Source organism: Hyla sarda, chromosome 2 (genome assembly GCF_029499605.1).
Source record: "Hyla sarda isolate aHylSar1 chromosome 2, aHylSar1.hap1, whole genome shotgun sequence".
NCBI classification, from domain to species: domain Eukaryota; kingdom Metazoa; phylum Chordata; class Amphibia; order Anura; family Hylidae; genus Hyla; species Hyla sarda.
Window position 1 is genome coordinate 439,629,652 of NC_079190.1, and position 23,521 is coordinate 439,653,172.

The 23,521-nt window shown below is 45.6% G+C and overlaps 1 protein-coding gene across 9 annotated transcripts in view; it reads right to left on the minus strand.

Annotated features, from left to right (window-relative positions):
• Window positions 1–484: 484 nt before the first annotated feature.
• Window positions 485–23,521, minus strand: part of GRPR (gastrin releasing peptide receptor) — a 208,850-nt gene continuing 185,813 nt past the window's right edge. For all 9 annotated transcript variants that reach the window (XM_056559233.1, XM_056559237.1, XM_056559241.1 and 6 more), the window contains one exon: window positions 485–3,442. In XM_056559233.1, coding sequence (XP_056415208.1) covers window positions 3,050–3,442 — 393 coding nt within the window. In that variant the 3' untranslated portion in view covers window positions 485–3,049. The remainder of the gene's footprint in view (window positions 3,443–23,521) is intronic.

Consider the following 23,521-nt stretch of genomic DNA (forward strand, 5'->3'; position numbering starts at 1 on the left):
TCACACATAGAGATTTCCACTAACTTACATTATATTTGCCTTTTATAATAAAAGAAGCTTGTCAGATTGGTGAATTCCTTGCCAAGCTCCTTGATGAGAGGTCTCATGAGGACAACACATCTCCTGCCCTGTTAGGGCATCAGGATGTCATAAAGTAATGTCCCCCACCCAAATCCCTCTATAAACCAGAGCAGTAAGCTGTACTCAGGCCAACCACTGTATCAAATGGTTGGCTATTTATTCAAATGACCACTATGTAACACTGTTTGTCAATGGGGAACAGGAGCTGGGCGTGTTGGCCCAACTGATAGACACGACAGCTTCTGTTAAGTTACTTCACCTTCAAAACTGTATGTAGGAGCAAATATGTCTTATAGGCAAACACAGATAAAGTTGATCGAAACCATTACCAAAAATGGCACAACCATATCATGTTGTTTAGCTAAATTTTTTGTATCAAATGTTTAAAATGGTTGCCCCTTGCTTCTTTTTTTTTTTGGTCTTTTTTTTTTTTTTTAATTAAAGGAAATCTGTCATCAGTGTCACCTGTCCTAACCTGTCGGAACAGACAAGTAGTGCAGGTAACACTAATGACAACGATACTTGGTCCTGTACCGTGTTGTGGTTCTCCATCTATCCTCTTCAGTATCTTCAGCTACAGACCTGACTTGGAGCATGGGTGGAGCTCAGTGATGTCCCCGCTGCTGTTCTCTGCTGGGCCCCGCTGCTAGCAAACAGCAGCGGTGATGTCCCTATGTTCCGCCCATGCTCCAAGTCGAGCCCGTAGCTGAAGATACCGAAGACACCAACAGGTTAGTGCAGGTGACACTGATGACAGATTTTCTTTAATCAAAAAAATATGGGTACTCAACTCCTCCATTGCTGCTATTCTGATGATATCTGGCACTTTTTTTTATGTTGGTCAGAAAAATTGTGCAGCAAAAAATGACAGAAACACTCTGTAAACACTAAGATATAGGATGACTGAATACAGTAAATATTTGGAACTGTATCTATGTGAGCATGCACCTGTGAGTTTATTCATTTTGTTTGAAAGTGTTGGCATACTGTTTTTTCAGTAAAATTGTCCAATTTTCATTTAGTTTAATATATGTCCACGCTCTCCTTTGTGCCACACAAACCTGTAATGTCACCAGATCCTAGTGAGTGAAAGTTGTTTCCTACTCCCTCTCCTTGTTATGGTGCGTTTACTCGAGTAAATTCCTTTTGAATCCTCCTCTCCAAATTAGTGCACATGTCCTCTGCCCATTGACTTTAATGTTTTATCTGCTGTCCTGTTCACACTGCGGAATTCGAGCGGAATTCAAGCAGAATTCAGAAAAGTAGATTAAATATCCTCCTACTTCATTCCTCTTCATTTCCATATGGAAATTCTGCTTGAATTCCGCTTGATGGATAAAATGACAGAAGGCAACAATTTCCTGACCAAAATTATTCCTCGTGAATTCCTCTTGAATTCCTCAGTGTGAATGCACCCTTAGAAGGATCCATCGACAAGCTGATCACAAAGTGTACCCCTGCAGTGACCTCCAGCAATCAGGTTTAATCAGCAGGGAACATTGCAAAAGTGTTCAATATTCCTGTAGCACCCCCACTGGAGAAATTAAGCATTACATAGTGCAAATTCACATGAATGGTTTGTATAATACAAAACCGGGTAGGTTCTCCAAAGTCGCAGATGCTCTTCGTAGCTGCTCTCTCATCTGGCCATGAAATGAGAATCTTTAGAAGAGAACCTTATCTATAGTAACAATTGGTTTTTAATCCTGTACCACCCCTAAATTTCACCATACATTTTCTCTTCACCTCAAAAGCGTACATAAGCAAACTGGATTTGTTTGCGCTACTTGATACTAGAAAAACAACATTTTAATCCTAATTATCTACTACATTTGTAAAAGTCACATGAAGTGTTTGTAGGAACTGTTTTATTTTCGTATTTTCTTTAAAAAATATATATTAAATTACAGTGGAAGCAATGTACTAAGGCAAAAAGATCACCTTCTGACCTGTATAATTCTGGTGTCCTAACATGACCTCATCATTTAATGTATGCTGCAGTTCTCAGTTTACCAACAACTAAGGTAGATAGATGGGGCTTTCAGCTTTTAGGCATTTTTAAGTCAGATTATTTTTTTTTATTCATATAGATTTTTTTTTTAAATTTCTTTTATGTTGCACTAAATCCTGGCTAGCACAGTATATGCCCTTCATGTATAATATCTTTATACAATTATAATATAGCTTTTGTGCTTGTTTGATACCTGCCTCAGTATAGTACATTGCTTCCTGTTGGATATCACATTCATTCATGTTTTATTTTTCAAGCTAGAGTTCAAACAATGGCTTTAGTGCCAGTAAACAACACTCTGTATAACTTAACTATATGCAGAAAATAAATACTTATTAATACCTATGTAATATCATGAAATTATTTACATACATGGAAAGGACATTATCCCTCAATAGGAAAGTTCAGTATATTGTCCATTTCAACCGTCTGACTAGTAATGTGCTGAAAGGGGAAGGAGGTCATGTTCACATCTAAGGCCTCTGTAGCCCATTCTAACTTGGGACTCTAGGATAAGGTCCAACATGAAGGTTCTATAAGAGTTATGAAATAAGAGAATTTAACCATTCCCCTTGCATTTTTCTTAAATAAATTCACATCGGATAAAGTTTTCCTCTTCATCTATTAGCAGCATGGGTAAGAGGACTTTATACATAAGAGATAACCAACCTACTATGATCCAGCTAATGTTCTCCAAAAAATTCCAATGGAAGAAAGACCTGGTTTATATCCAGGTCATGGTGTATTGTTGTTGCCTTTGACATATAGACAAAGATGCCACATCTGGAAGGAATTCCTCTCATTTACTAGTTTTCTGTTGAAAAATTGTAGCTGGAACATGATAAGTTGACTATACCAGTCGTAACTTTTGGTCTCCCACCGTAACTTTTGTACTATATACAGATACTGATTAACAATCCCTGAAAAGTAACATTTATAAATGTCCAGGGGACTTCTTTATACACAACCTTCATGACAGATGTTTTTGCCATTGATCAGACTGAAACTTGCCATGGAATGGTTGGTGCTTTTAAGCGAGGTCATTCTGGTGGTACTTCTTCCCATGCTCTGAGACCTCACGATGAGTCTTGGTCTGCAACAGAACAACTGGTTGTTGAACTGTTTCCTAAAACTCTTGCTGAGCAAGTACAGAGCAAATGGATTCACGCAGGAATTGGTAAAGGCTAATACCCGAGCACAGATGCTGGTAATGTAATGCAATACAGATGTGTCCACTTCTGAATAATGGTAGGAGCGATATAAATAAATCACATGGTTGGGAAGCCAGCAAAAGGCAAAGAGTCCAACAAAAACCAAGACTGTTTTAGCAAGCCGTTTTCGAGATTCAATCTGAAAGACAAAAATAGAACATAAAAATAGGGATTTTTAAATATATAGAAATGGTTTTATAAAGAGCTTAAAGAGTACCTGTCATCATCTAAACTTTCCCTGATCCCCCTTCCCATCTGTCCCTTTCTCTAACTATGCCTATCCCTGTGTTTTTTGAGGTTTAAAATGCTGTGGAAATACCTTTTTTCATCCCTCTTCATTAGCTCAGGAGCACTGTCTTTCTGAGGGGTGGAAGGAGGCGGGTCCCAGCAGGCATGATGTCACATGAAGCTTGGCTGGGACTCTGCTTCTGCCAGTCTTCCAGTATGCTGCTCTCCCTCTGCAGCAGTGTTTCCCAACCAGGGCACCTCCAGCTGTTGCAAAACTACAACTCCCAGCATGCCCAGACAGCCAACAGCTGTCCAGACATGCTGGGAGTTGTAGTTTTGCAACAGCTGGAGGGACCCTAGTTGGGAAACACTGCACTGCAGTGTGCATACAGACTAAGTACAGGGTTGGGACAGCAGCCTGTCTATCTCTCTCCTGTGTCTCTCTCTGCACTAAAAAGTCAATGCTGAGAACCAGGGGCTAAGGGAGCAATTATAGAGGCAGTGATTAAGATGAATGTCGGGGGGGCACAGAGCAGGGAGTGCAGTGAGATAATACAATGTATAAGATAAGGTGTGGTGAGGGGCAGGGAGAACACAGAGCAGGGGGGAGGGGAAGGTGACTGGCTGTTATATGAGAGGCATGTGCAGGCTTGTAGCTCACAGGCTGGGAGCAAGTCCTGAGCTGAGAGTACTGAACTTCCGGTGGAAGGACCAGAGCCCTTCAGCATTAGTCCTAAAAGCTGTATACTTACTATGAAAAGCATAGGAAGCTGCCTGCAGACCAGGCATAGAAGAGTGACCCCTAGTGGCCAAAAGTATAAAATGAAAAAACTGGTATAAATATTAATATTTTTTAATGAAGATATATTACAATATCTCTTCATTAATGATTATGAACAACATATTAAAAGTTTTTGTTGATGACGGGTACTCTTTAATTCTTTAATACAGCTTCTATATTCCGAGAGTTCACGCCAGTCTGCAACTTTTAAGATATATAAATGTTTTGCTTTGAATAGCATGTTAGGTTGGATTCTTCTTAACACTCAGCTTATGTTTATTTAAATTTTGTTGTTGTTTTTAAGTAAAAGAAAAATGACTATACAGATTCACAATAAATAAAAGCTTTGGAGGTTAAGTGCTTATGCTAAGTGCTATAATGATCACACATTTTACAGAATGTGATCTTCACCTTTATTTCCTGTTTGCGTAGTTAAAGTCCTGGATGACAATTCTTTTCCCTGTATTTTTGATTTAACATTTAACCCCTCCCCTCTTTGGCGATTTTTTGCACTTTTGTTATTTTCCTCCTCACCTTCTAAAAATCATAACACTTTCAATTTTCCACCTAAAAATACATATGAGGGCTTGTTCTTTGTGGCAAATTGAAAAAAAAAAAATTTGTAATTTTTAGGGGCTTCTGTTTCTACGCAGTGCAGTTTTCGGTAACAATTGCACCTTATATTTATTCTGTATGTCCATATGGTGGCAAGGATACCCAATGTATATAGGTTTTATTTTAAATAATTTAAAAATATATATAACTACATGCACCAAAATGAATATGTTCAAAAAAATGTCCTCTTCTGACCCCTATAACTTTTTTATTTTTCCTTATAAGGGGCGGTATGAGGGCTCATTTTTTGCGCTGTGACCTGAAGTTTTTATGGGTACCATTTTTGTTTTGATAAGACTTTTTGATCAATATGGTATAAAAAGTGAACAAAAATACGCTATTTTGGACTTTGGAATTTTTTTTTACATGTACGCCATTGACTGTGTGGTTTAATTACCAATATAATTTTATAGTTCGGACATTTACGCACGCGGTGAAACAAAATATGTTTGTTTTTATTTTCATTTACACAGTTTTTTTTATGGGAAAAGGGGGGTGATTCAAACTTTTATTAGGGAAGGGGTTAAATCACATTTATTAACACTTTTTATTTTTCAATGTTATAGCCCCCATATTGACACACTGATTTCCTACACTGATCACTGCCATGCAATAGCATGGCATTGATCAGTGTTATCGCCACTTGACTGCTCCTGCCTGGATCTCAGGCACAGAGCAGTCATTTGGCAATTGGACAGCGAGGAGGCAGGTATGGATCCTCCTCGTGTCCTGCAAGCTGTTCAGGATGCCGCGATTTCACAGTGGCGGTCCCGAACAGCACCACTGAGCTATCCGGCAGTGTTTACTCTAAAGGGTTAATGCCAGACATCAGCCCGATCGGCGATATCCAGCATTAGCCGTGGGTCATGGTTGCTTATAGCAACTAGGACCCAGCGGGTATGATGCACGCTCACCTGCTGAGAGCACATCATACCTCGGGAGCAAGGGGTTAATAGGTAATAGAAACTGCAGTAACTGGTGGTTACAATAGTAATAAAATCTGTAAAAAATAAATGTTAAAAAATCCATCACATTTTCTGTAGAAACCTTAGTAAATATGTAAGTATTTTTTGAAATTGTAGTGGACACTTTTTGAGACCACTCCTCCATTTTCCGGAGGCCCTGGCCCTGGAGTAAAATGGAGAGTTGGTCGGGTTTTTAAATTTTTTGGTGCAAATTCTGGCACAGACACAATTTGTTGCGCAATGTGCCAAATTCTGGTGCATAGCCAGAAAAAACAGGTCAAGTTTACAATAGTAAATTAGGACCTATGTGTCACATCTGGGTAAAGTTCAGTGCTTGGACATTCGGCCCTAATCAATAGCCACCAATTAGGTTGCAGTTCCTTATCTTTATGCCCCCTATAAGGGTGTGAAGATAAGTCAGATAGAACAGGTTGTTAACACACAGGAAAAACGGTATACAATCAATATCAAATGCACACTCAATAAAAGAAGTTGGTTAAACCTAGAGGGTGGCATAGTACAAAATCGGCAGACAAAAAAAAGAGAACAGGCCAAAGGTCAGATCACAGGAGATCAGATAAGTACAGGGTGGGCCATTTATATGGATACACCTTAATAAAATGGGAATGGTTGGTGATATTAACTTTCTGTTTGTGGCACATTAGTATATGTGAGGGGGGAAACTTTTCAAGATGGGTGGTGACCATGGCGGCCACTTTGAAGTCGGCCATTTTGAATCCAACTTTAGTTTTTTCAATAGGAAGAGGGTCATGTGACACATCAAACTTATTGGGAATTTCACAAGAAAAACAATGATGTGCTTGGTTTTAACGTAACTTTATTCTTTAATGAGTTATTTACAAGTTTCTGACCACTTACAACATGTGTTCAATGTGCTGCCCATTGTGTTGGATTGTCAATGCAACCCTCTTCTCCCACTCTTCACACACTGATAGCAACACCGCAGGAGAAATGCTAGAACAGGCTTCCAGTATCCATAGTTTCAGGTGCTGCACATCTCGTATCTTCACAGCATAGACATTTGCCTTCAGATGACCCCAAAGCTAAAAGTCTAAGGGGGTCAGATCGGGAGACCTTGGGGGCCATTCAACTGGCCCACGATGACCAATCCATTTTCCAGGAAACTGTTCATCTAGGAATGCTAGGACCTGACACCCATAATGTGGTGGTGCACCATCTTGCTGGAAAAACTCAGGGAACGTGCCAGCTTCAGTGCATAAAGAGGGAAACACATCATCATGTAGCAATTTCACATATCCAGAGGTCTTGAGGACACCATTGATGAAGAATGGCCCCCTTAGACTTTTATCTTTGGGGTCATCTGAAGGTAATTGTCTATGCTGTGAAGATACAAGATGTGCAGCACCTGTAACTACGGATAGTGGAAGCCTTCGCTAGCATTTCTTCTGCGGTGTTGCTATCATTGTGTGAAGAGTGGGAGAAGAGGGTTGCATTGACAATCCAACACAATGGGCAGCACATTGAACACATTTTTAAGTGGTCAGAAACTTGTAAATAACTCATAAAATAATAAAGTTACATTAAAACCAAGCACATCATTGTTTTTCTTGTGAAATTCCCAATAAGTTTAATGTGTCACAAGACCCTCTTCCTATTGAAAAAACAAAAGTTGGATTCAAAATGGCCGACTTCAAAATGGCCGCCATGGTCACCACCCATCTTGAAAAGTTTCCCCCTCACATATACTAATGTGCCACACACAGGAAGTTAATATCACCAGCCATTCCCATTTTATTAAGGTGTATCCATATAAATGGTCCACCCTGTATAACAGCATATAAAGCACAGGAACATACAGTAACCCCCCGACATGCGATGGCCCCGACATATGATCAAATTGACATGCAATGGCCTCTCAGAGGCCATCGCATGTCGATGTCAGCATCGACATACGATGCTTTTATATGTCAGGGCCATCGCATTAACTGCTATCCGACAGCGCAAAATGCTTAAGCTGCTTAAGCTGTTGTCGCATAGCAGTTTAAGCATCCCGGACAGGTTCACTTACCTATCCCCGCTGCTCCGGGTCCACTTCGCGATACTCCGACGTCTTTTACATCTTCTCCGGGGTCCGGGCCTCGCTTTCCGGCGTCGTTATTACGTCCCGGCGCACGCCGTCCCGGCGCACAACGTAATAAAGTCACCAGAAAGCGAGGCCCGGACACCGGAAAAGATGTGGAAGAAGCCAGAGGATCCCGAAGAAGATGGCGGGGCAGCGGGACAGCATCGGGAGCCCCTGGGACAGCATCGGGAGCGTTGAGGATGCGGTCCGGAGCGGCGGGGACAGGTAAGTATTAAATGCACTTTTTACATTGCACGAATCCCTCAACATATGATGGATTTGACAAACGATGGGTCGTTTGGAACGAATTACCATCGTATGTTGAGGGACCACTGTAGTTGGCAAAAATCCTCTATCATGGGTATTCATATTAGACACTAGGGGAGTTTAAATATCCCTCCTCAGAAGTGGTGAATGCTGGCACCAGAGCATATTGGCCTGACACTCACACTTTCTCTTTCCACTGTGTAGGGCTGTCAGGATTATGAACTAGCCACAGCAGATATGAGGATGGGAGGGAGAAACTATTGGAACCAGGATATGAATGTAACAAAATGTTGTCCTAAGCCTCTGTGAGTTAGAGTAAAGAGAGGGTAAAGGAATTCTGAACTGGTTGCAAACTCACAGATTTTATGTAATTATTGATTAATGTTACTAGAAAGTGTAGAGGTTCTTGTCACCCATAATACCTGATGTAAAAGGGTATAAATGCTACACTGTCACATTACAAAACAGCATTTTTATCAATATTTATTTAATGCATTTATATAGCTCACAACTAAAGATGAGCGAATCAAAGCTGAAAAATCCAAATTCCTTTCATGAAAAATTTGATTCGCAACGAATGAGAATATTGCTGAGATTTTATTGTGCAAATAACTTCATTAAACTCCATTTAGTGCGGTCCAGGATCCATGGCATCTAAAATGGCGGATCCACATGTTAGGACATGGGGCAAGGAATTCTGGGAAGGCAGAAACAACGGTAGGCAGGATGACCCTGAATCATATGCAGGATGCAGCCTATCAGCAGCCAGTCACCCCTGTGATGTCACAGCCCTATATAATTGGAAGCCATATTCTGGCTAGTCACTTCATTCATTATACTACAGAGAGAAAAGCTTTTTCCAGCAGTGTTTCACCTCCTAGTCAGCGATCTGGTGGACAGAGAGAAGTGCTTTTTTTCATTGAAAATTTTACTGCAGCCATTAATCTCCCAGTCACTTTCTACAGCACTATATTACAGAAAGGGGCAGAGAGCTGTGTATTGTCTCATACTTTTGAACAAGCTGCCTCAACTTCATAAACCTTAGCAGAGGAGGCAGGAAGAATTTTTCAGTGCAGTTCTGTGTCTTTGTTCCACAACAAATTATCTGCTGGTTATACTAGTCTGAATACTGTATAATACGTAGCAGTCTATTCCTAATAGTCTTTGACAGAGTGCAATTTTGGGTTTAGTACACAGCTTTTGTCTGCTGCAGCACTGTTGTGTACTGCTGGTGTTGTGCAAAATTATGTTTTTTTATAAGCGTACTGTAGCGCATTTTTCTGCCCTCATAAGTGCATATTACATACCTGCATCTAAGTAGTGTACTTTTTTGTAGCTATTAATCTGTCAAGGGCCTAGATCATTGTATCCCAACCTTTTTAGGCTTGGGGCACTCCGCGAAAAAACATAAATTGAGGGGCACTCCTACCGAAGTTGATATGCAAAAAAAAAAAAAAAAAGGAAAAAGGCTGCAATGCACAATATCTATTTATCAGTGGGTATGTACTTTAAAGTGCTGCTTTGTACAGCAACTCACATGTGACGTCTTCTCTGATCAGCGTCGTTCCCTGTTTTTCTCAGTCTGGTCAGGACCATCCTGACCATTTCTTCTAGCCACAACTCTTCACCGTTAAACCTGCAAAACAAATCTATTAGGCTCCGCACTTAACCAGCATTAGCCTGCAAATTCCCCTTTTACAAGTGAAAAGGAATACAGGGGTAAAGGGATAACAGAGGGGTGTACATGGGAGACAGGTGTGTAGAGGAGTGTACGGGGGTGACAGAGGGCTGTACATGGGTGACAGAGGGTGTAGAGGAGTGTACATTGGTGGCAGAGGGGTGTAGAGGAGTGTACATGGGTAACAGAGGGGTGTACATGGGTGACAGGGGTGTAAAGGAGTGTACATGTGTGGCAGAGGGGTGTAGAGGAGTGTACATGGGTGGCAGAGGGGTGTACATGGGTGACAGAGGGGTGTAGGAGTTTACATGGGTGGCAGAGGGGTGTAGAGGAGTGTACATGGGTGGCAGATGGATTTAGAGGAGTGTACATGGGTGCAGAGGGGTGTAGAGGAGTGACAGATGGGTGTAGAAGAGTGAACATGGGTGGCAGATGGGTGTATATGGGTGGCAGAGGGATGTAGAGGATTGTACATGGGTAACAGAGAGGTGTACATGGGTGACAGAGAGGTGTAGAGGAGTGACAGATGGGTGTAGAGGAGTGACATATGGGTGGCAGAGGGGTGTAGAGGAGAGCACATGAGTGGCTGAGGGGTGTACATGGGTGGCAGAGGGGTGTAGAGGAGTGTACATGGGTGGCAGAGGGGTGTATATGGGTGGCAGAGGGGTGTAGAGGAGTGTACATGGGTGACAGAGAGGTGTACATGGGTGACAGAAGTGTAGATGTCACGATGCCGGCTGGCAGGAGGTGGATCCTCTGTGCCAGAGAGGGATTGGCGTGAACCGTGCTAGTGGACCGGTTCTAAGTCACTACTGGTTTTCACCAGAGCCCGCCGCAAAGCGGGATGGTCTTGCTGCGGCGGTAGTGACCAGGTCGTATCCACTAGCAACGGCTCAACCTCTCTGGCTGCTGAAGATAGGCACGGTACAAGGGAGTAGACAGAAGCAAGGTCGGACGTAGCAGAAGGTCGGGGCAGGCAGCAAGGATCCTAGTCAGGGGCAACGGCAGGAGGTCTGGAACACAGGCTAGGAACATACAAGGAAACGCTTTCACTGGCACAATGGCAACAAGATCCGGCGAGGGAGTGCAGGGGAAGTGAGGTATAAATAGGGAGTGCACAGGTGAACACACTAATTGGAACCACTGCGCCAATCAGCGGCGCAGTGGCCCTTTAAATCGCAGAGACCCGGCGCGCGCGCGCCCTAGGGAGCGGGGCCGCGCGCGCCGGGACAGGACAGACGGAGAGCGAGTCAGGTACGGGAGCCGGGATGCGCATCGCGAGCGGGCGCCACCTGCATCGCGAATCGCATCCCGGCTGGAGACGGTATCGCAGCGCACCGGGTCAGTGGAACTGACCGGAGCGCTGCAGTAGCGAGAGTGAAGCGAGCGCTCCGGGGAGGAGCGGGGACCCGGAGCGCTCGGCGTAACAGTACCCCCCCCCCCTTGGGTCTCCCCCTCTTCTTAGAGCCTGAGAACCTGAGGAGCAGACTTTTGTCTAGGATATTGTCCTCAGGTTCCCAGGATCTCTCTTCAGGACCACAACCCTCCCAATCGACCAGAAAAAAGGTTTTCCCTCTGACCTTCTTGGAGGCCAGTATTTCTTTTACGGAGAAGATGTCCGAGGAGCCGGAAACAGGAGTGGGAGAAACAAGTTTGGGAGAGAAACGGTTGATGATGAGTGGTTTAAGAAGAGAAACGTGAAAGGCATTAGGAATACGAAGAGAAGGAGGAAGAAGAAGTTTGTAAGAGACAGGATTAATCTGGCACAAGATTTTGAAAGGACCAAGATAGCGTGGTCCCAATTTGTAGCTAGGGACACGGAAGCGGACATATTTGGCGGAGAGCCATACCTTGTCTCCAGGAGAAAAAATGGGGGGAGCTCTTCTTTTTCTATCAGCAAACTTCTTCATGCGTGATGAAGCCTGTAAAAGAGAATTTTGGGTCTCTTTCCATATGGTGGAAAGATCACGAGATATTTCATCCACAGCGGGCAAACCAGAGGGCAAGGGAGTAGGGAGGGGGGGAAGAGGGTGACGGCCGTACACCACGAAAAATGGGGATTTGGAGGAAGATTCAGAGACTCTGAAGTTATACGAGAATTCGGCCCATGGTAGAAGATCTGCCCAGTCATCCTGGCGGGAGGAAACAAAATGGCGTAAATAATCACCCAGGACCTGGTTAATTCTTTCTACTTGCCCATTGGATTGAGGATGATATGCAGAGGAAAAGTTTACTTTAATCTTGAGTTGTTTACAGAGAGCCCTCCAGAATTTTGCCACGAATTGGACGCCTCTATCCGAGACGATCTGCGTGGGCAACCCGTGAAGACGAAAAATGTGAACAAAAAATTGTTTTGCCAACTGAGGCGCTGAAGGAAGACCAGGAAGAGGGATGAAATGTGCCATCTTGGAGAATCGATCAACGACCACCCAAACAACAGTGTTGCCACGGGATGGGGGTAAGTCTGTAATAAAGTCCATACCAATCAGAGACCAAGGCTGTTCGGGGACAGGCAGAGGATGAAGAAGGCCAGCGGGCTTCTGGCGAGGAGTCTTATCCCGGGCACAGACAGTGCAGGCTCGTACAAAATCCACAACATCCGTCTCCAGAGTCGGCCACCAATAGAAACGAGAGATGAGTTGCACGGATTTCTTGATACCCGCATGACCTGCGAGATGGGAGGAGTGACCCCATTTGAGGATTCCGAGGCGTTGGCGTGGAGAAACGAAGGTCTTCCCTGGAGGAGTTTGCCTGATGGAGGCTGGAGAAGTGGAGATCAGGCAGTCAGGGGGAATGATGTGTTGCGGAGAGAGCTCTACTTCCGAGGCATCCGAGGAACGAGAGAGAGCATCGGCCCTAATGTTCTTATCGGCAGGCCGAAAGTGAATTTCAAAATTAAATCGGGCAAAGAACAGAGACCACCTGGCCTGGCGAGGATTCAGTCGTTGGGCAGACTGGAGATAGGAGAGGTTCTTGTGATCGGTGTAAATAATAACTGGAAACCTTGATCCCTCCAACAGATGCCTCCATTCCTCAAGTGCTAATTTAATGGCTAGAAGCTCTCGGTCCCCGATGGAGTAGTTCCTCTCAGCCGGAGAGAAGGTCCTAGAAAAAAAACCACAAGTAACAGCATGCCCGGAAGAATTTTTCTGTAGAAGGACCGCTCCAGCTCCTACAGAGGAGGCATCAACCTCCAATAGGAAGGGTTTAGATGGGTCAGGTCTGGAGAGCACGGGAGCCGAAGAAAAGGCAGACTTGAGCTGTTTAAAGGCGTCTTCCGCTTGAGGAGGCCATGACTTAGGATTGGCATTCTTTTTGGTTAAAGCCACGATAGGAGCCACAATGGTGGAAAAATGTGGAATGAATTGTCTGTAATAATTGGCGAACCCCAAAAAACGTTGGATAGCACGGAGTCCGGAGGGGCGTGGCCAATCTAAGATGGCAGAGAGTTTGTCTGGATCCATTTGTAGTCCCTGGCCAGAGACCAAGTATCCTAGGAAAGGAAGAGATTGACATTCAAACAGACATTTCTCCATTTTGGCATAAAGTTGATTGTCACGAAGTCTCTGAAGAACCATGCGGACATGCTGGCGGTGTTCTTCTAGGTTGGCAGAAAAAATCAGGATATCGTCCAGATATACAACACAGGAATATAAGAGATCACGAAAAATTTCATTAACAAAGTCTTGGAAGACGGCAGGGGCGTTGCACAGGTCAAAGGGCATGACCAGATACTCAAAGTGTCCATCTCTAGTGTTAAATGCCGTTTTCCATTCATCCCCCTCTCTGATGCGGATGAGATTATAGGCACCTCTTAAGTCCAGTTTTGTAAAGATGTGGGCACCTTGGAGGCGATCAAAGAGTTCAGAGATGAGAGGTAGGGGGTAGTGTTTTTTTTTACAGTGATTTTATTAAGACCGCGGTAGTCAATGCAAGGACGTAGAGAGCCATCTTTTTTGGACACAAAGAAAAATCCGGCTCCGGCAGGAGAGGAAGATTTGCGGATAAAGCCCTTCTTTAAATTTTCCTGGATATACTCAGACATAGCAAGAGTCTCTGGGACAGAGAGAGGATAAATTCTGCCCCGGGGTGGAGTAGTGCCCGGGAGGAGGTCAATGGGACAGTCATAAGGCCTGTGAGGAGGTAAAGTCTCAGCTTGTTTTTTGCAAAAAACATCCGCAAAGTCCATATAGGCCTTAGGGAGACCGGTTACAGGAGGGGCCACAGGGTCACGGCAAGGAGTACTGGGAACCGGTTTAAGGCAGTCCTTGGAACAAGAGGGACCCCAACTCTTGATCTCCCCAGTGGACCAATCCAGGGTTGGGGAGTGGTGTTGAAGCCAGGGTAGTCCAAGGAGAATTTCGGAAGTGCAATTGGGGAGGACCAAAAACTCAATTTTCTCATGGTGAGGTCCGATGCACATTAGGAGGGGCTCCGTGCGGAAACGTATGGTACAGTCCAATCTTTCATTGTTGACACAATTAATGTAGAGAGGTCTGGCGAGACTGGTAAGCGGGATGTTGAACCTGTTGATGAGAGAGGCCAAAATAAAATTTCCTGCAGATCCGGAATCCAAGAAGGCCATAGTAGAGAAGGAGAAGGTAGAGGCAGATACCCGCACAGGCACAGTAAGACGCGGAGAAGCAGAGTTGACATCAAGGGCTGTCTCACCTTTGTGCGGAGTCAGCGTACGTCTTTCCAGGCGGGGAGGACGGATAGGACAATCCTTGAGGAAGTGTTCGGTACCGGCACAGTACAGGCAGAGATTCTCCATGCGGCGTCGTGTCCTCTCTTGAGGTGTCAGGCGAGACCGGTCGACCTGCACAGCCTCCACGGCGGGAGGCACAGGAACGGATTGCAGGGGACCAGAGGAGAGAGGAGCCGGGGAGAAAAAACGCCTCGTGCGAACAAAGTCCATATCCTGGCGGAGCTCCTGACGCCTTTCGGAAAAACGCATGTCAATGCGAGTGGCTAGATGAATGAGTTCATGTAGGTTAGCAGGGATTTCTCGTGCGGCCAGAACATCTTTAATGTTGCTGGATAGGCCTTTTTTAAAGGTCGCGCAGAGGGCCTCATTATTCCAGGATAGTTCTGAAGCAAGAGTACGGAATTGTACGGCGTACTCGCCAACGGAAGAATTACCCTGGACCAGGTTCAACAGGGCAGTCTCAGCAGAAGAGGCTCGGGCAGGTTCCTCAAAGACACTTCGAATTTCCGAGAAGAAGGAGTGTACAGAGGCAGTGACGGGGTCATTGCGGTCTTAGAGCGGTGTAGCCCACGACAGAGCTTTTCCAGACAGAAGGCTGACTACGAAAGCCACCTTAGACCTTTCAGTAGGAAACTGGTCCGACATCATCTCCAAGTGCAGGGAACATTGGGAAAGAAAGCTACGGCAAGATTTAGAGTCCCCATCAAATTTATCCGGCAAGGATAGTCGTAGGCCTGAAGCGGCCACTCGCTGCGGAGGAGGTGCAGGAGCAGGCGGAGGAGATGGTTGCTGAAGCTGAGGTAGTAGCTGCTGTAGCATCACGGTCAGTTGAGACAGCTGTTGGCCTTGTTGCGCTATCTGTTGTGACTGCTGGGCGACCACCGTGGTGAGGTCGGCGACAACTGGCAGAGGAACTTCAGCGGGATCCATGGCCGGATCTACTGTCACGATGCCGGCTGGCAGGAGGTGGATCCTCTGTGCCAGAGAGGGATTGGCGTGGACCGTGCTAGTGGACCGGTTCTAAGTCACTACTGGTTTTCACCAGAGCCCGCCGCAAAGCGGGATGGTCTTGCTGCGGCGGTAGTGACCAGGTCGTATCCACTAGCAATGGCTCAACCTCTCTGGCTGCTGAAGATAGGCGCGGTACAAGGGAGTAGACAGAAGCAAGGTCGGACGTAGCAGAAGGTCGGGGCAGGCAGCAAGGATCGTAGTCAGGGGCAACGGCAGGAGGTCTGGAACACAGGCTAGGAACATACAAGGAAACGCTTTCACTGGCACAATGGCAACAAGATCCGGCGAGGGAGTGCAGGGGAAGTGAGGTATAAATAGGGAGTGCACAGGTGAACACACTAATTGGAACCACTGCGCCAATCAGCGGCGCAGTGGCCCTTTAAATCGCAGAGACCCGGCGCGCGCGCGCCCTAGGGAGCGGGGCCGCGCGCGCCGGGACAGGACAGACGGAGAGCGAGTCAGGTACGGGAGCCGGGATGCGCATCGCGAGCGGGCGCCACCCGCATCGCGAATCGCATCCCGGCTGGAGACGGTATCGCAGCGCACCGGGTCAGTGGAACTGACCGGAGCGCTGCAGTAGCGAGAGTGAAGCGAGCGCTCCGGGGAGGAGCGGGGACCCGGAGCGCTCGGCGTAACAGTAGAGGAATGACAGATGGGTGTAGAAGAGTGTACATGGGTAGCAGAGGGGTGTAGGAGTGTACATGGGTGGCAGAGGGGTGTAGATGAGTGTACACAGGTGGCAGAGGGGTGTACATCTGTAGCAGAGGGGTGTATGAGTGTACATGTGTGGTAGAGGGATGTACATGGGTGACAGAGGAGTGTAGAGGAGTGACAGATGGGTGTAGAAGAGTGTACATAGGTGGCAGAGGGGTGTAGAGGAGTGTGCATGGGTGGCAGAGGGGTGTAGAGGGAGTGTACATGGGTAACAGAGGGGTGTACATGAGTGACAAGGGTGTAAAGGAGTGTACATGGGTGGTAGAAGGGTGTAGAGGAGTGTATATGGGTGGAAGAGGGGTGTAGAGGAGTGTACATGGGTGGCAGAGGGGTGTACATGGGTGGCAGAGGGGTGTAGGAGTGTACATGGGTGGCAGAGGGGTGTAGAGGAGTGTACATGGGTGGCAGAGGGATGTAGCGGAGTGACAGATGGGTGTAGAAGAGTGAACATGGGTGGCAAAGGGGTGTACATGGGCGGCAGAGGGGTGTAGAGGAGTGTACATGGGTGGCAGATGGGTGTAGGAATGTACATGGGTGGCAGAGGGGTCTAGAGGAGTGTTCATGGGTGGCAGAGGGGTGTAGAGGAGTGTACATGGGTGGCAGAGGGGTGTAGAGGAGTGTACATGGGTGGCAGAGGGGTGTAGAAGGAGTGTTCATGGGTAACAGAGGGGTGTACATGGGTGACAGAGGGGTGTAGAGAGGTGTACATGGGTGGCAGAGGGGTGTACATGGGTGACAGAGGGTGAAAAGGGGTGTACATGGGTGGAAGAGGGGTGTAAAGGGGTGTACCTGGGTGACAGAGAGATGTACATGGGTGTCAGAGGGGTGTAAAGGGGTGTACATGGGTGACAGAGGGGTGTAGAAGACTGTACATGGGTGACAGAGGGGGAGTCAGGGGTGACAGGGGTGGACTGGAGTGACAAGGTGGTAACAGGGGTGACAAAGGGACAGAGGGGTGAACATGGGTGACAAAGATGTGATCAGAGGGGTGGACAATGGGGGGTGAACATGGGAGGCCAGGGGATGGACAGAGATGAGAGAGGGGTGGATAGGGGGATGGTCAAGGTAGACATGGATGACAGGAGGGTGGACATGGGAGACGGGTGAGAGGGGTGGACAAGGGTGACAAGCAGTTAAAAGAGGGGTGGACAGAAGTGACAGACAGGGGTGGACTGGGGTGACAAAGAGACAGAGGGGTGAATAGGGGGGGTGGACATAGGTGACAGAGGTGTAGACTGGGGGGTGGTCAGAGGGGTGGACAGGGTGGGTGAACATGGGTGACAGGGGGATGGACAGGGGTGACAGCATACCACATACCTACATCTAAGTTTTGTACTATTCTGTACCTGTTAAAATCTCAAGGGCCTAGATACTGTGAAAGGCCAGGGAAACGTAATCACCGGCTGGTGTTTTACTCAAATACTTTTTTTTAGCATACTGCTGCTGTTCTAGACAAATGCTGTTAAGCGTAGTGAAGCGTATTGTACTCCCCTTATTCACTATACTCCCCTTATACGCAAGAAGTTCATCAAGCAGATTCATCAGGCACAGGCAGAGGTCGCAGCAGACTAGGGGCGAGTGACAGCAGGAGACGCAACGAGAGGCCTGAGCTCCTGGTATCAGATAGCGGTCGTGTCTCGACCTGTCATCGATTGGTTAACACAGTCATCCACTTCATCATAAGTTTCATCTTATACCCCGAGTCAACAGTCAGTGGGTTCCTCAGACACAACCCTCAGTTGGCATGGCCCGGGATCAGTCCCTGTCCTCCCATTGCCTCTGTCCTATGCTTTTTCCTCCCCTAAAGAAGTATCTTATGCTGTGGGTTCAGCTCCACTGTTCAGTGAGGACGATCTAATAGAGGACAGTCAGTAGCTACTGCCCAGTTATGAAGTGGAGGAGACATCCGCCTCTTCCCCCGCTAGGCGGGCAAGTAGTGATGAGGAGAGTGACATGGGAGGTGGTGTTGCCAGCGTTCAGGGTACTGAAGAAGACACTGTTGAGAGACCTGAGGAGGACATCAGTGACTTGCTGATGATGATGAAGCCGATCGCAATTGGGAGCCGGGTGCTTCATCATCATCAGGAGAAGAGGATTGCAGATTGCCCGTGAGGCAGCAGCTGAGCCAGCAAGGTAGTAGCATGGTTGGCAGTCAGCATGGTGGCAGAAGTGGAAATTCTGGAACCAAACGTGCCCGGGGGAGACCACCTGCTTCGAGGCAGCCTTCCTTGCCGGGCGGTAGTGGAACAGGGGTTCCTGGAGACGGCAGCAGAAGCAGTCAGTTAGTGCGGACTGTTGGTAGGAAAATCAGCTACTCGGCGGTGTGTCAGTTTTTCATCAAGTAATGGGAAGAAGTTAACATAGCCACATGCAAGATATGTGGTCAGACGGTGAAGCATGGCCAGGGTCCCAATATTGGCACCATGGCCCTGTGTCAACTTCTGCGCCACCATAAAGCGGCCTGGGAGAACTGTGGCTCCGATGTAGTGGTTCATTCTGCTGCATCACCCATTGGCACTCCCTCTTTCAGCCAGCCAAGGCTCCCCCACCTGATCCGAAGGGAGCTGTGTGTCATACCCTCCTTCTGTCGCTCCAGATGCTCCTCCTACTTTTAGTCAGTAATTCTGCCAACAATCCATCGGCGAAGCCATGTCCAAGAGACAACAGTATGCGCCCACTGATCCAACGGCGCAGAAGCTGAATGTGCTCCTAAGTTGCAGTCCCTGGTGCTGCAGTCCCTCCCTTTTCAAGTAGTGGACTCTGCAGAGAACTGATGGCTTGTGTTGAGCAAAGGTGGAGAGTGCCAAGCTGTCATTTCTTTGCGAAGAAGGCAGTACCAGCCTTGCACAATTTTGTGGAAGAGAAGGTGGACCAGTCCTTGAGCCTGTCGGTGTGTACCAAAGTGCACGGCAGCGCTGACGTCTGGAGCTGTAACTTTGGTCAGGGACAATACATGTCCTTTTATGGCTCACTGGGTAAATGTGGTTCCTGCACAGCCACAACACCAACTTGGAAAGATCACACCGCTTCCTCTTCCACGCTGTCAGCTCGGGCCTGTCAACTCCAGGCTGTGCCATTCAGCCACTACATGGTCTCCTCATGCTTCACCACCTACATGCTGTGCCATTCAGCCACTATATGATCTCCTCATGCTTCAGCCACCTCCAGGCTGTGCCATTCAGCCTCTATATGATCTCCTCATGCTGCCACAAACTCCAAGCTGTGCCATTCAGCCACTATATGTTCTACTCATGCTGCCACCACCTCCAGGCTGTGCCATTCAGCCACTATATGGCATCCTCATGCTTCAACCAACTCCAGGCTGTGTCATTCAGACACTATGGGGGACATTTATCAATGTTTGCTTATGTATTCCTTTTTTTTAGTTACTTTTTCTGAATTTTTTTTTTGCTTATGTGCGACTTATTTATCAACTGCTTTCAGCCTGTTGATAAATTTCTTTCACGTAAGCAATTTTTCTTTTTTTGCTTTGGTAGTGGCTTTTTCTGCTCTGTCTGAGCTGGAGTAAATTTAGTAGTTTTTTTCATGTGATGCAACTTTTTTGCGACTTTCGCACTTGATAAATCCCTGACCACTGCAAGTCAAAAATCACTTTTTGCTTTGGTAAGCAAGATTTTTATTTTTTGCTTAGGACACTGCACAAGCAAAAAGTCGCAGAAAAAAGACAGTAGGCGCACGTGCGACTTTTTTGCGACAATTTTAAGCAAAAAAAAAACAACTAAATGCTTTGATAACGGTCCCCCTATATGGTCTCTTCATGCTGCCACAAACTCCAGGCTGTGCCATTCAGCCACTATATGTTCTGCTCATGCTTCAGCCACCTTCATGCTGTGCCATTCAGCCACTATGTGGTCTCCTCATGCTTCAGCCACATCCAGGCTGTGCCATTCAAACACTATATGGTCTCCTCATGCTGCCACAAACTCCAAACTGTGCCATTAAGCCACTATATGTTCTACTCATGCTTCCGCCAACTCTAGGCTATGCCATTTAGAGACTATATGGTCTCCTCATACTTCAGCCATCTCTAGGTTGTGCCATTCATACACTATATGGTCTCCTCATGCTGTCACAAACTTCAGGCTGTGCCATTCAGCCACTATATGGTCTCCTCATGCTTCAGCCAACTCCAGGCTGTGCCATTCAGCCACTATATGGTCTCCTCATGCTTTAGCCAACTCCAGGCTGTGCCTTTCAGCCACTATATGGTCTCCTCATGCTTCACCACCTGCAGGCTGTATCATTCAGCCACTATATGGGCTCCTCATGCTGCCACAAACTCCAGGCTGTGCCATTCAGCCACTATATGGTCTCCTCATGCTGCCACCACCTCCAGGCTCTGTCATTGTGCCACCATGTGACATGTGACTCCTTGTTAGATTTGGTCCTTTGTAACCACATGCCGGGACCCGGGACATTAAAACTTGGAAGTGTAATCTTAAATTTCAATTTCAAAATCTTAAATTTCAATTTAAAAAAATCTATGTAATCTTTTACTGAGGCCCTATTGTTGTCAACATCATATAGTGGCTGTGGAATTACCACAAGAATCCAATGAACCATTACTGATTAAATGAAACATTTGCAGTTCCACAAAAGAGTAAGACAGTGGGAGGGGGGAGGGGCTAGGATGGTGAGAGCCACAGGCTGGAACAAGTGCTAAACTTACTAAAATAATGGAGTAATTTACAAAAGATGTAAATTCATGTAACAAACTTTATCAATTCATGCATCAATTCATTCAGGTGAACCATGAGAGACTATACATTACCACAGGAAATAGCAAGACAGGCACCAGAGCGACACCACCCCAACGATGGCGTTTCAGCAAATGCCTTTGTTGAGGGGTGCTAGCTTGCCTCGTGGCAAACCACCAACCCGATGCTCACCAGAATGGTTACGCAAAAAATGTAAATAAATTCAAATTAAATTAATAAAATTACATTAAATAATCTATTTACTCTCTTCAATTTTGATGCCATATGGTCTCCCTGCTGCCACATTCAGATGCTCTGCCACAGTTATTATAATAGTAATGCCTGTAATCTGCATGTCATACTGAATAACAGTATTATTTCACTAGCACAGCACAATCCCTATGTGTGTTATAACAAAGCAAACTGTTCTACATCCCTATTGAGGCTCTCTGTAGGCCAGAAATAGCCATTTTTAATACATATTCACCACAAATAAATTAGTACCAAACCAAATTTTTTTTCAGGAAAATTTGGCAAAATGGACGAATCAAATATTTCAAAAGTTCGCTCATCTCTACTCACAACCCTTGGTCTGATTCAAACACAATGACGTGCTTACTACTGAGCCACCATGTTGTTTTAGGAGCACTGGTATGGATTTAGCATAAGTGCCTCTAACAGCTTAAAGGGGTACTCCCGTGGAAAACTTTTTTTTAATCAACTGGTGCCAGAAAGTTAAACAGATTTGTGAATCACTTCTATTAAAAAATCTTAATCCTTCCAGTACTTTTTAGGGGCTGTATACTAAAGAGAAATGCTAAATAGAAATGCATTTCCTCTGATGTCATGACCACAGTACTCTCTACTGACCTCTGCTGTCCATTTTAGGAACTGTCCAGAGCAGCATATGTTTGCTATGGGGATTTTCTCCTGCTCTGGACAGTTCCTAAAATGGACAGCAGAGGTCAGCACAGAGCACTGTGGTCATGACATCAGAGGATATGCATTACTTTTTTGGATTTCTCTTTAGTATACAGTCCCTAAAAAGTACTGGAAGGATTAAGATTCTTTAATAGAAGTGATTTACAAATCTTTCTGGCACCAGTTGATTTAAGAAAAAAAAAAAAAGTTTTTCACGGTAGTACCCCATAGTCATTTGAAGCATCTGCCTTCCATTGGATAGACTATGTGATACCTAGCATTTGTAAATCACTTTATTTACTAAATGTCACTACTTACCCCCAGAAAAAGCCTGCATGTCTCTAGTAACAGGGAGACCAAGACAAAACACAGGAGAAAGTGAAAAAAGCCTTAACTGTGTGAATGCAAGCTGAGCCTGTCTGCCTTTTAAACACGATTGACACTGTTGATGAAAGGTAAATTAAGACTTTCATCTCATCTTTGACCCCCTACAGAGTTCTGGGCAGCTGTGATTTGTGTTCCTACTACTCTATAAACACAATGCTGCCTCCTGAATGTAACTCAATTACCTTTAGATTGCCAGCATCATCATAAGGAGTTTAATGCTTAGTGAAATCTCTTTCTTACTGTTTTTTTTTCATGTCTACTCACATGGTGCCTTACAAAACTAGTGCAATAGTCACCCTTTCTTCCTCCACATGTCATCTAAAGTAGTGTACTATAAGTAATTCACAGTGCCGTGCCAGCCTATCCAGTCCAGTGCATTTTCTCCAGCACTATGTCATGGTATAGCAGAGAGGAGTTGGTACTGTGCTATGATTGACCAGTGGGCCCAGCCCAGCTCTGGTCCCACCCCCTGGAGTGGAGGGAATGAGAAATAGCTATGCACCATGGAGGGACCTATTAGGTGCTCAATTACAGCAGTGAGAGCAGTAAAATAATATGGTCGCCACTTTATAGACATCTATAGACATCTTTGAATGCAATTTTTAATTTTAATTTTTATGTGTACTTATCATGGCGCATAAAATATTCTCCCTAGGTCTTACAAATTCAGTTTAGTTTGTCTTCTACAACTTTCCGTGGTGTCCTATTCACAGTGAAATCCGTCAGGCAGTTTTGTCAAGCTTGTTCTCCAAGACTTATCTTTTCTCTCTAGAACACTTTTAAGCTGCTTCTAGGTGTCCATATCCTTTGCATTAGGTTGATACATGTTTTTTTTCAACAATTGTGCAGCTATATTTTATTATATAGGGTAGTATACAAAGCAGCATGAGCCAATCACACAGCTAGTATCTGTGTATGAACACAATTTATTAAAGGGCTATTTCCATTCCATGTTTTAGGCTTCTTAGCGACCTCAAGCAATGGGTGGAGGAGGTTGAGAAGCTGAAAACAGCAATTTCCATAACTCCTATTGACTTTAATAGGAGTTTCAAAAATAATATAGTTCTGCTATAGTTATGCTGTTTACGTAACTCTGGGAGTTACATTAAGAGTGTAACTTT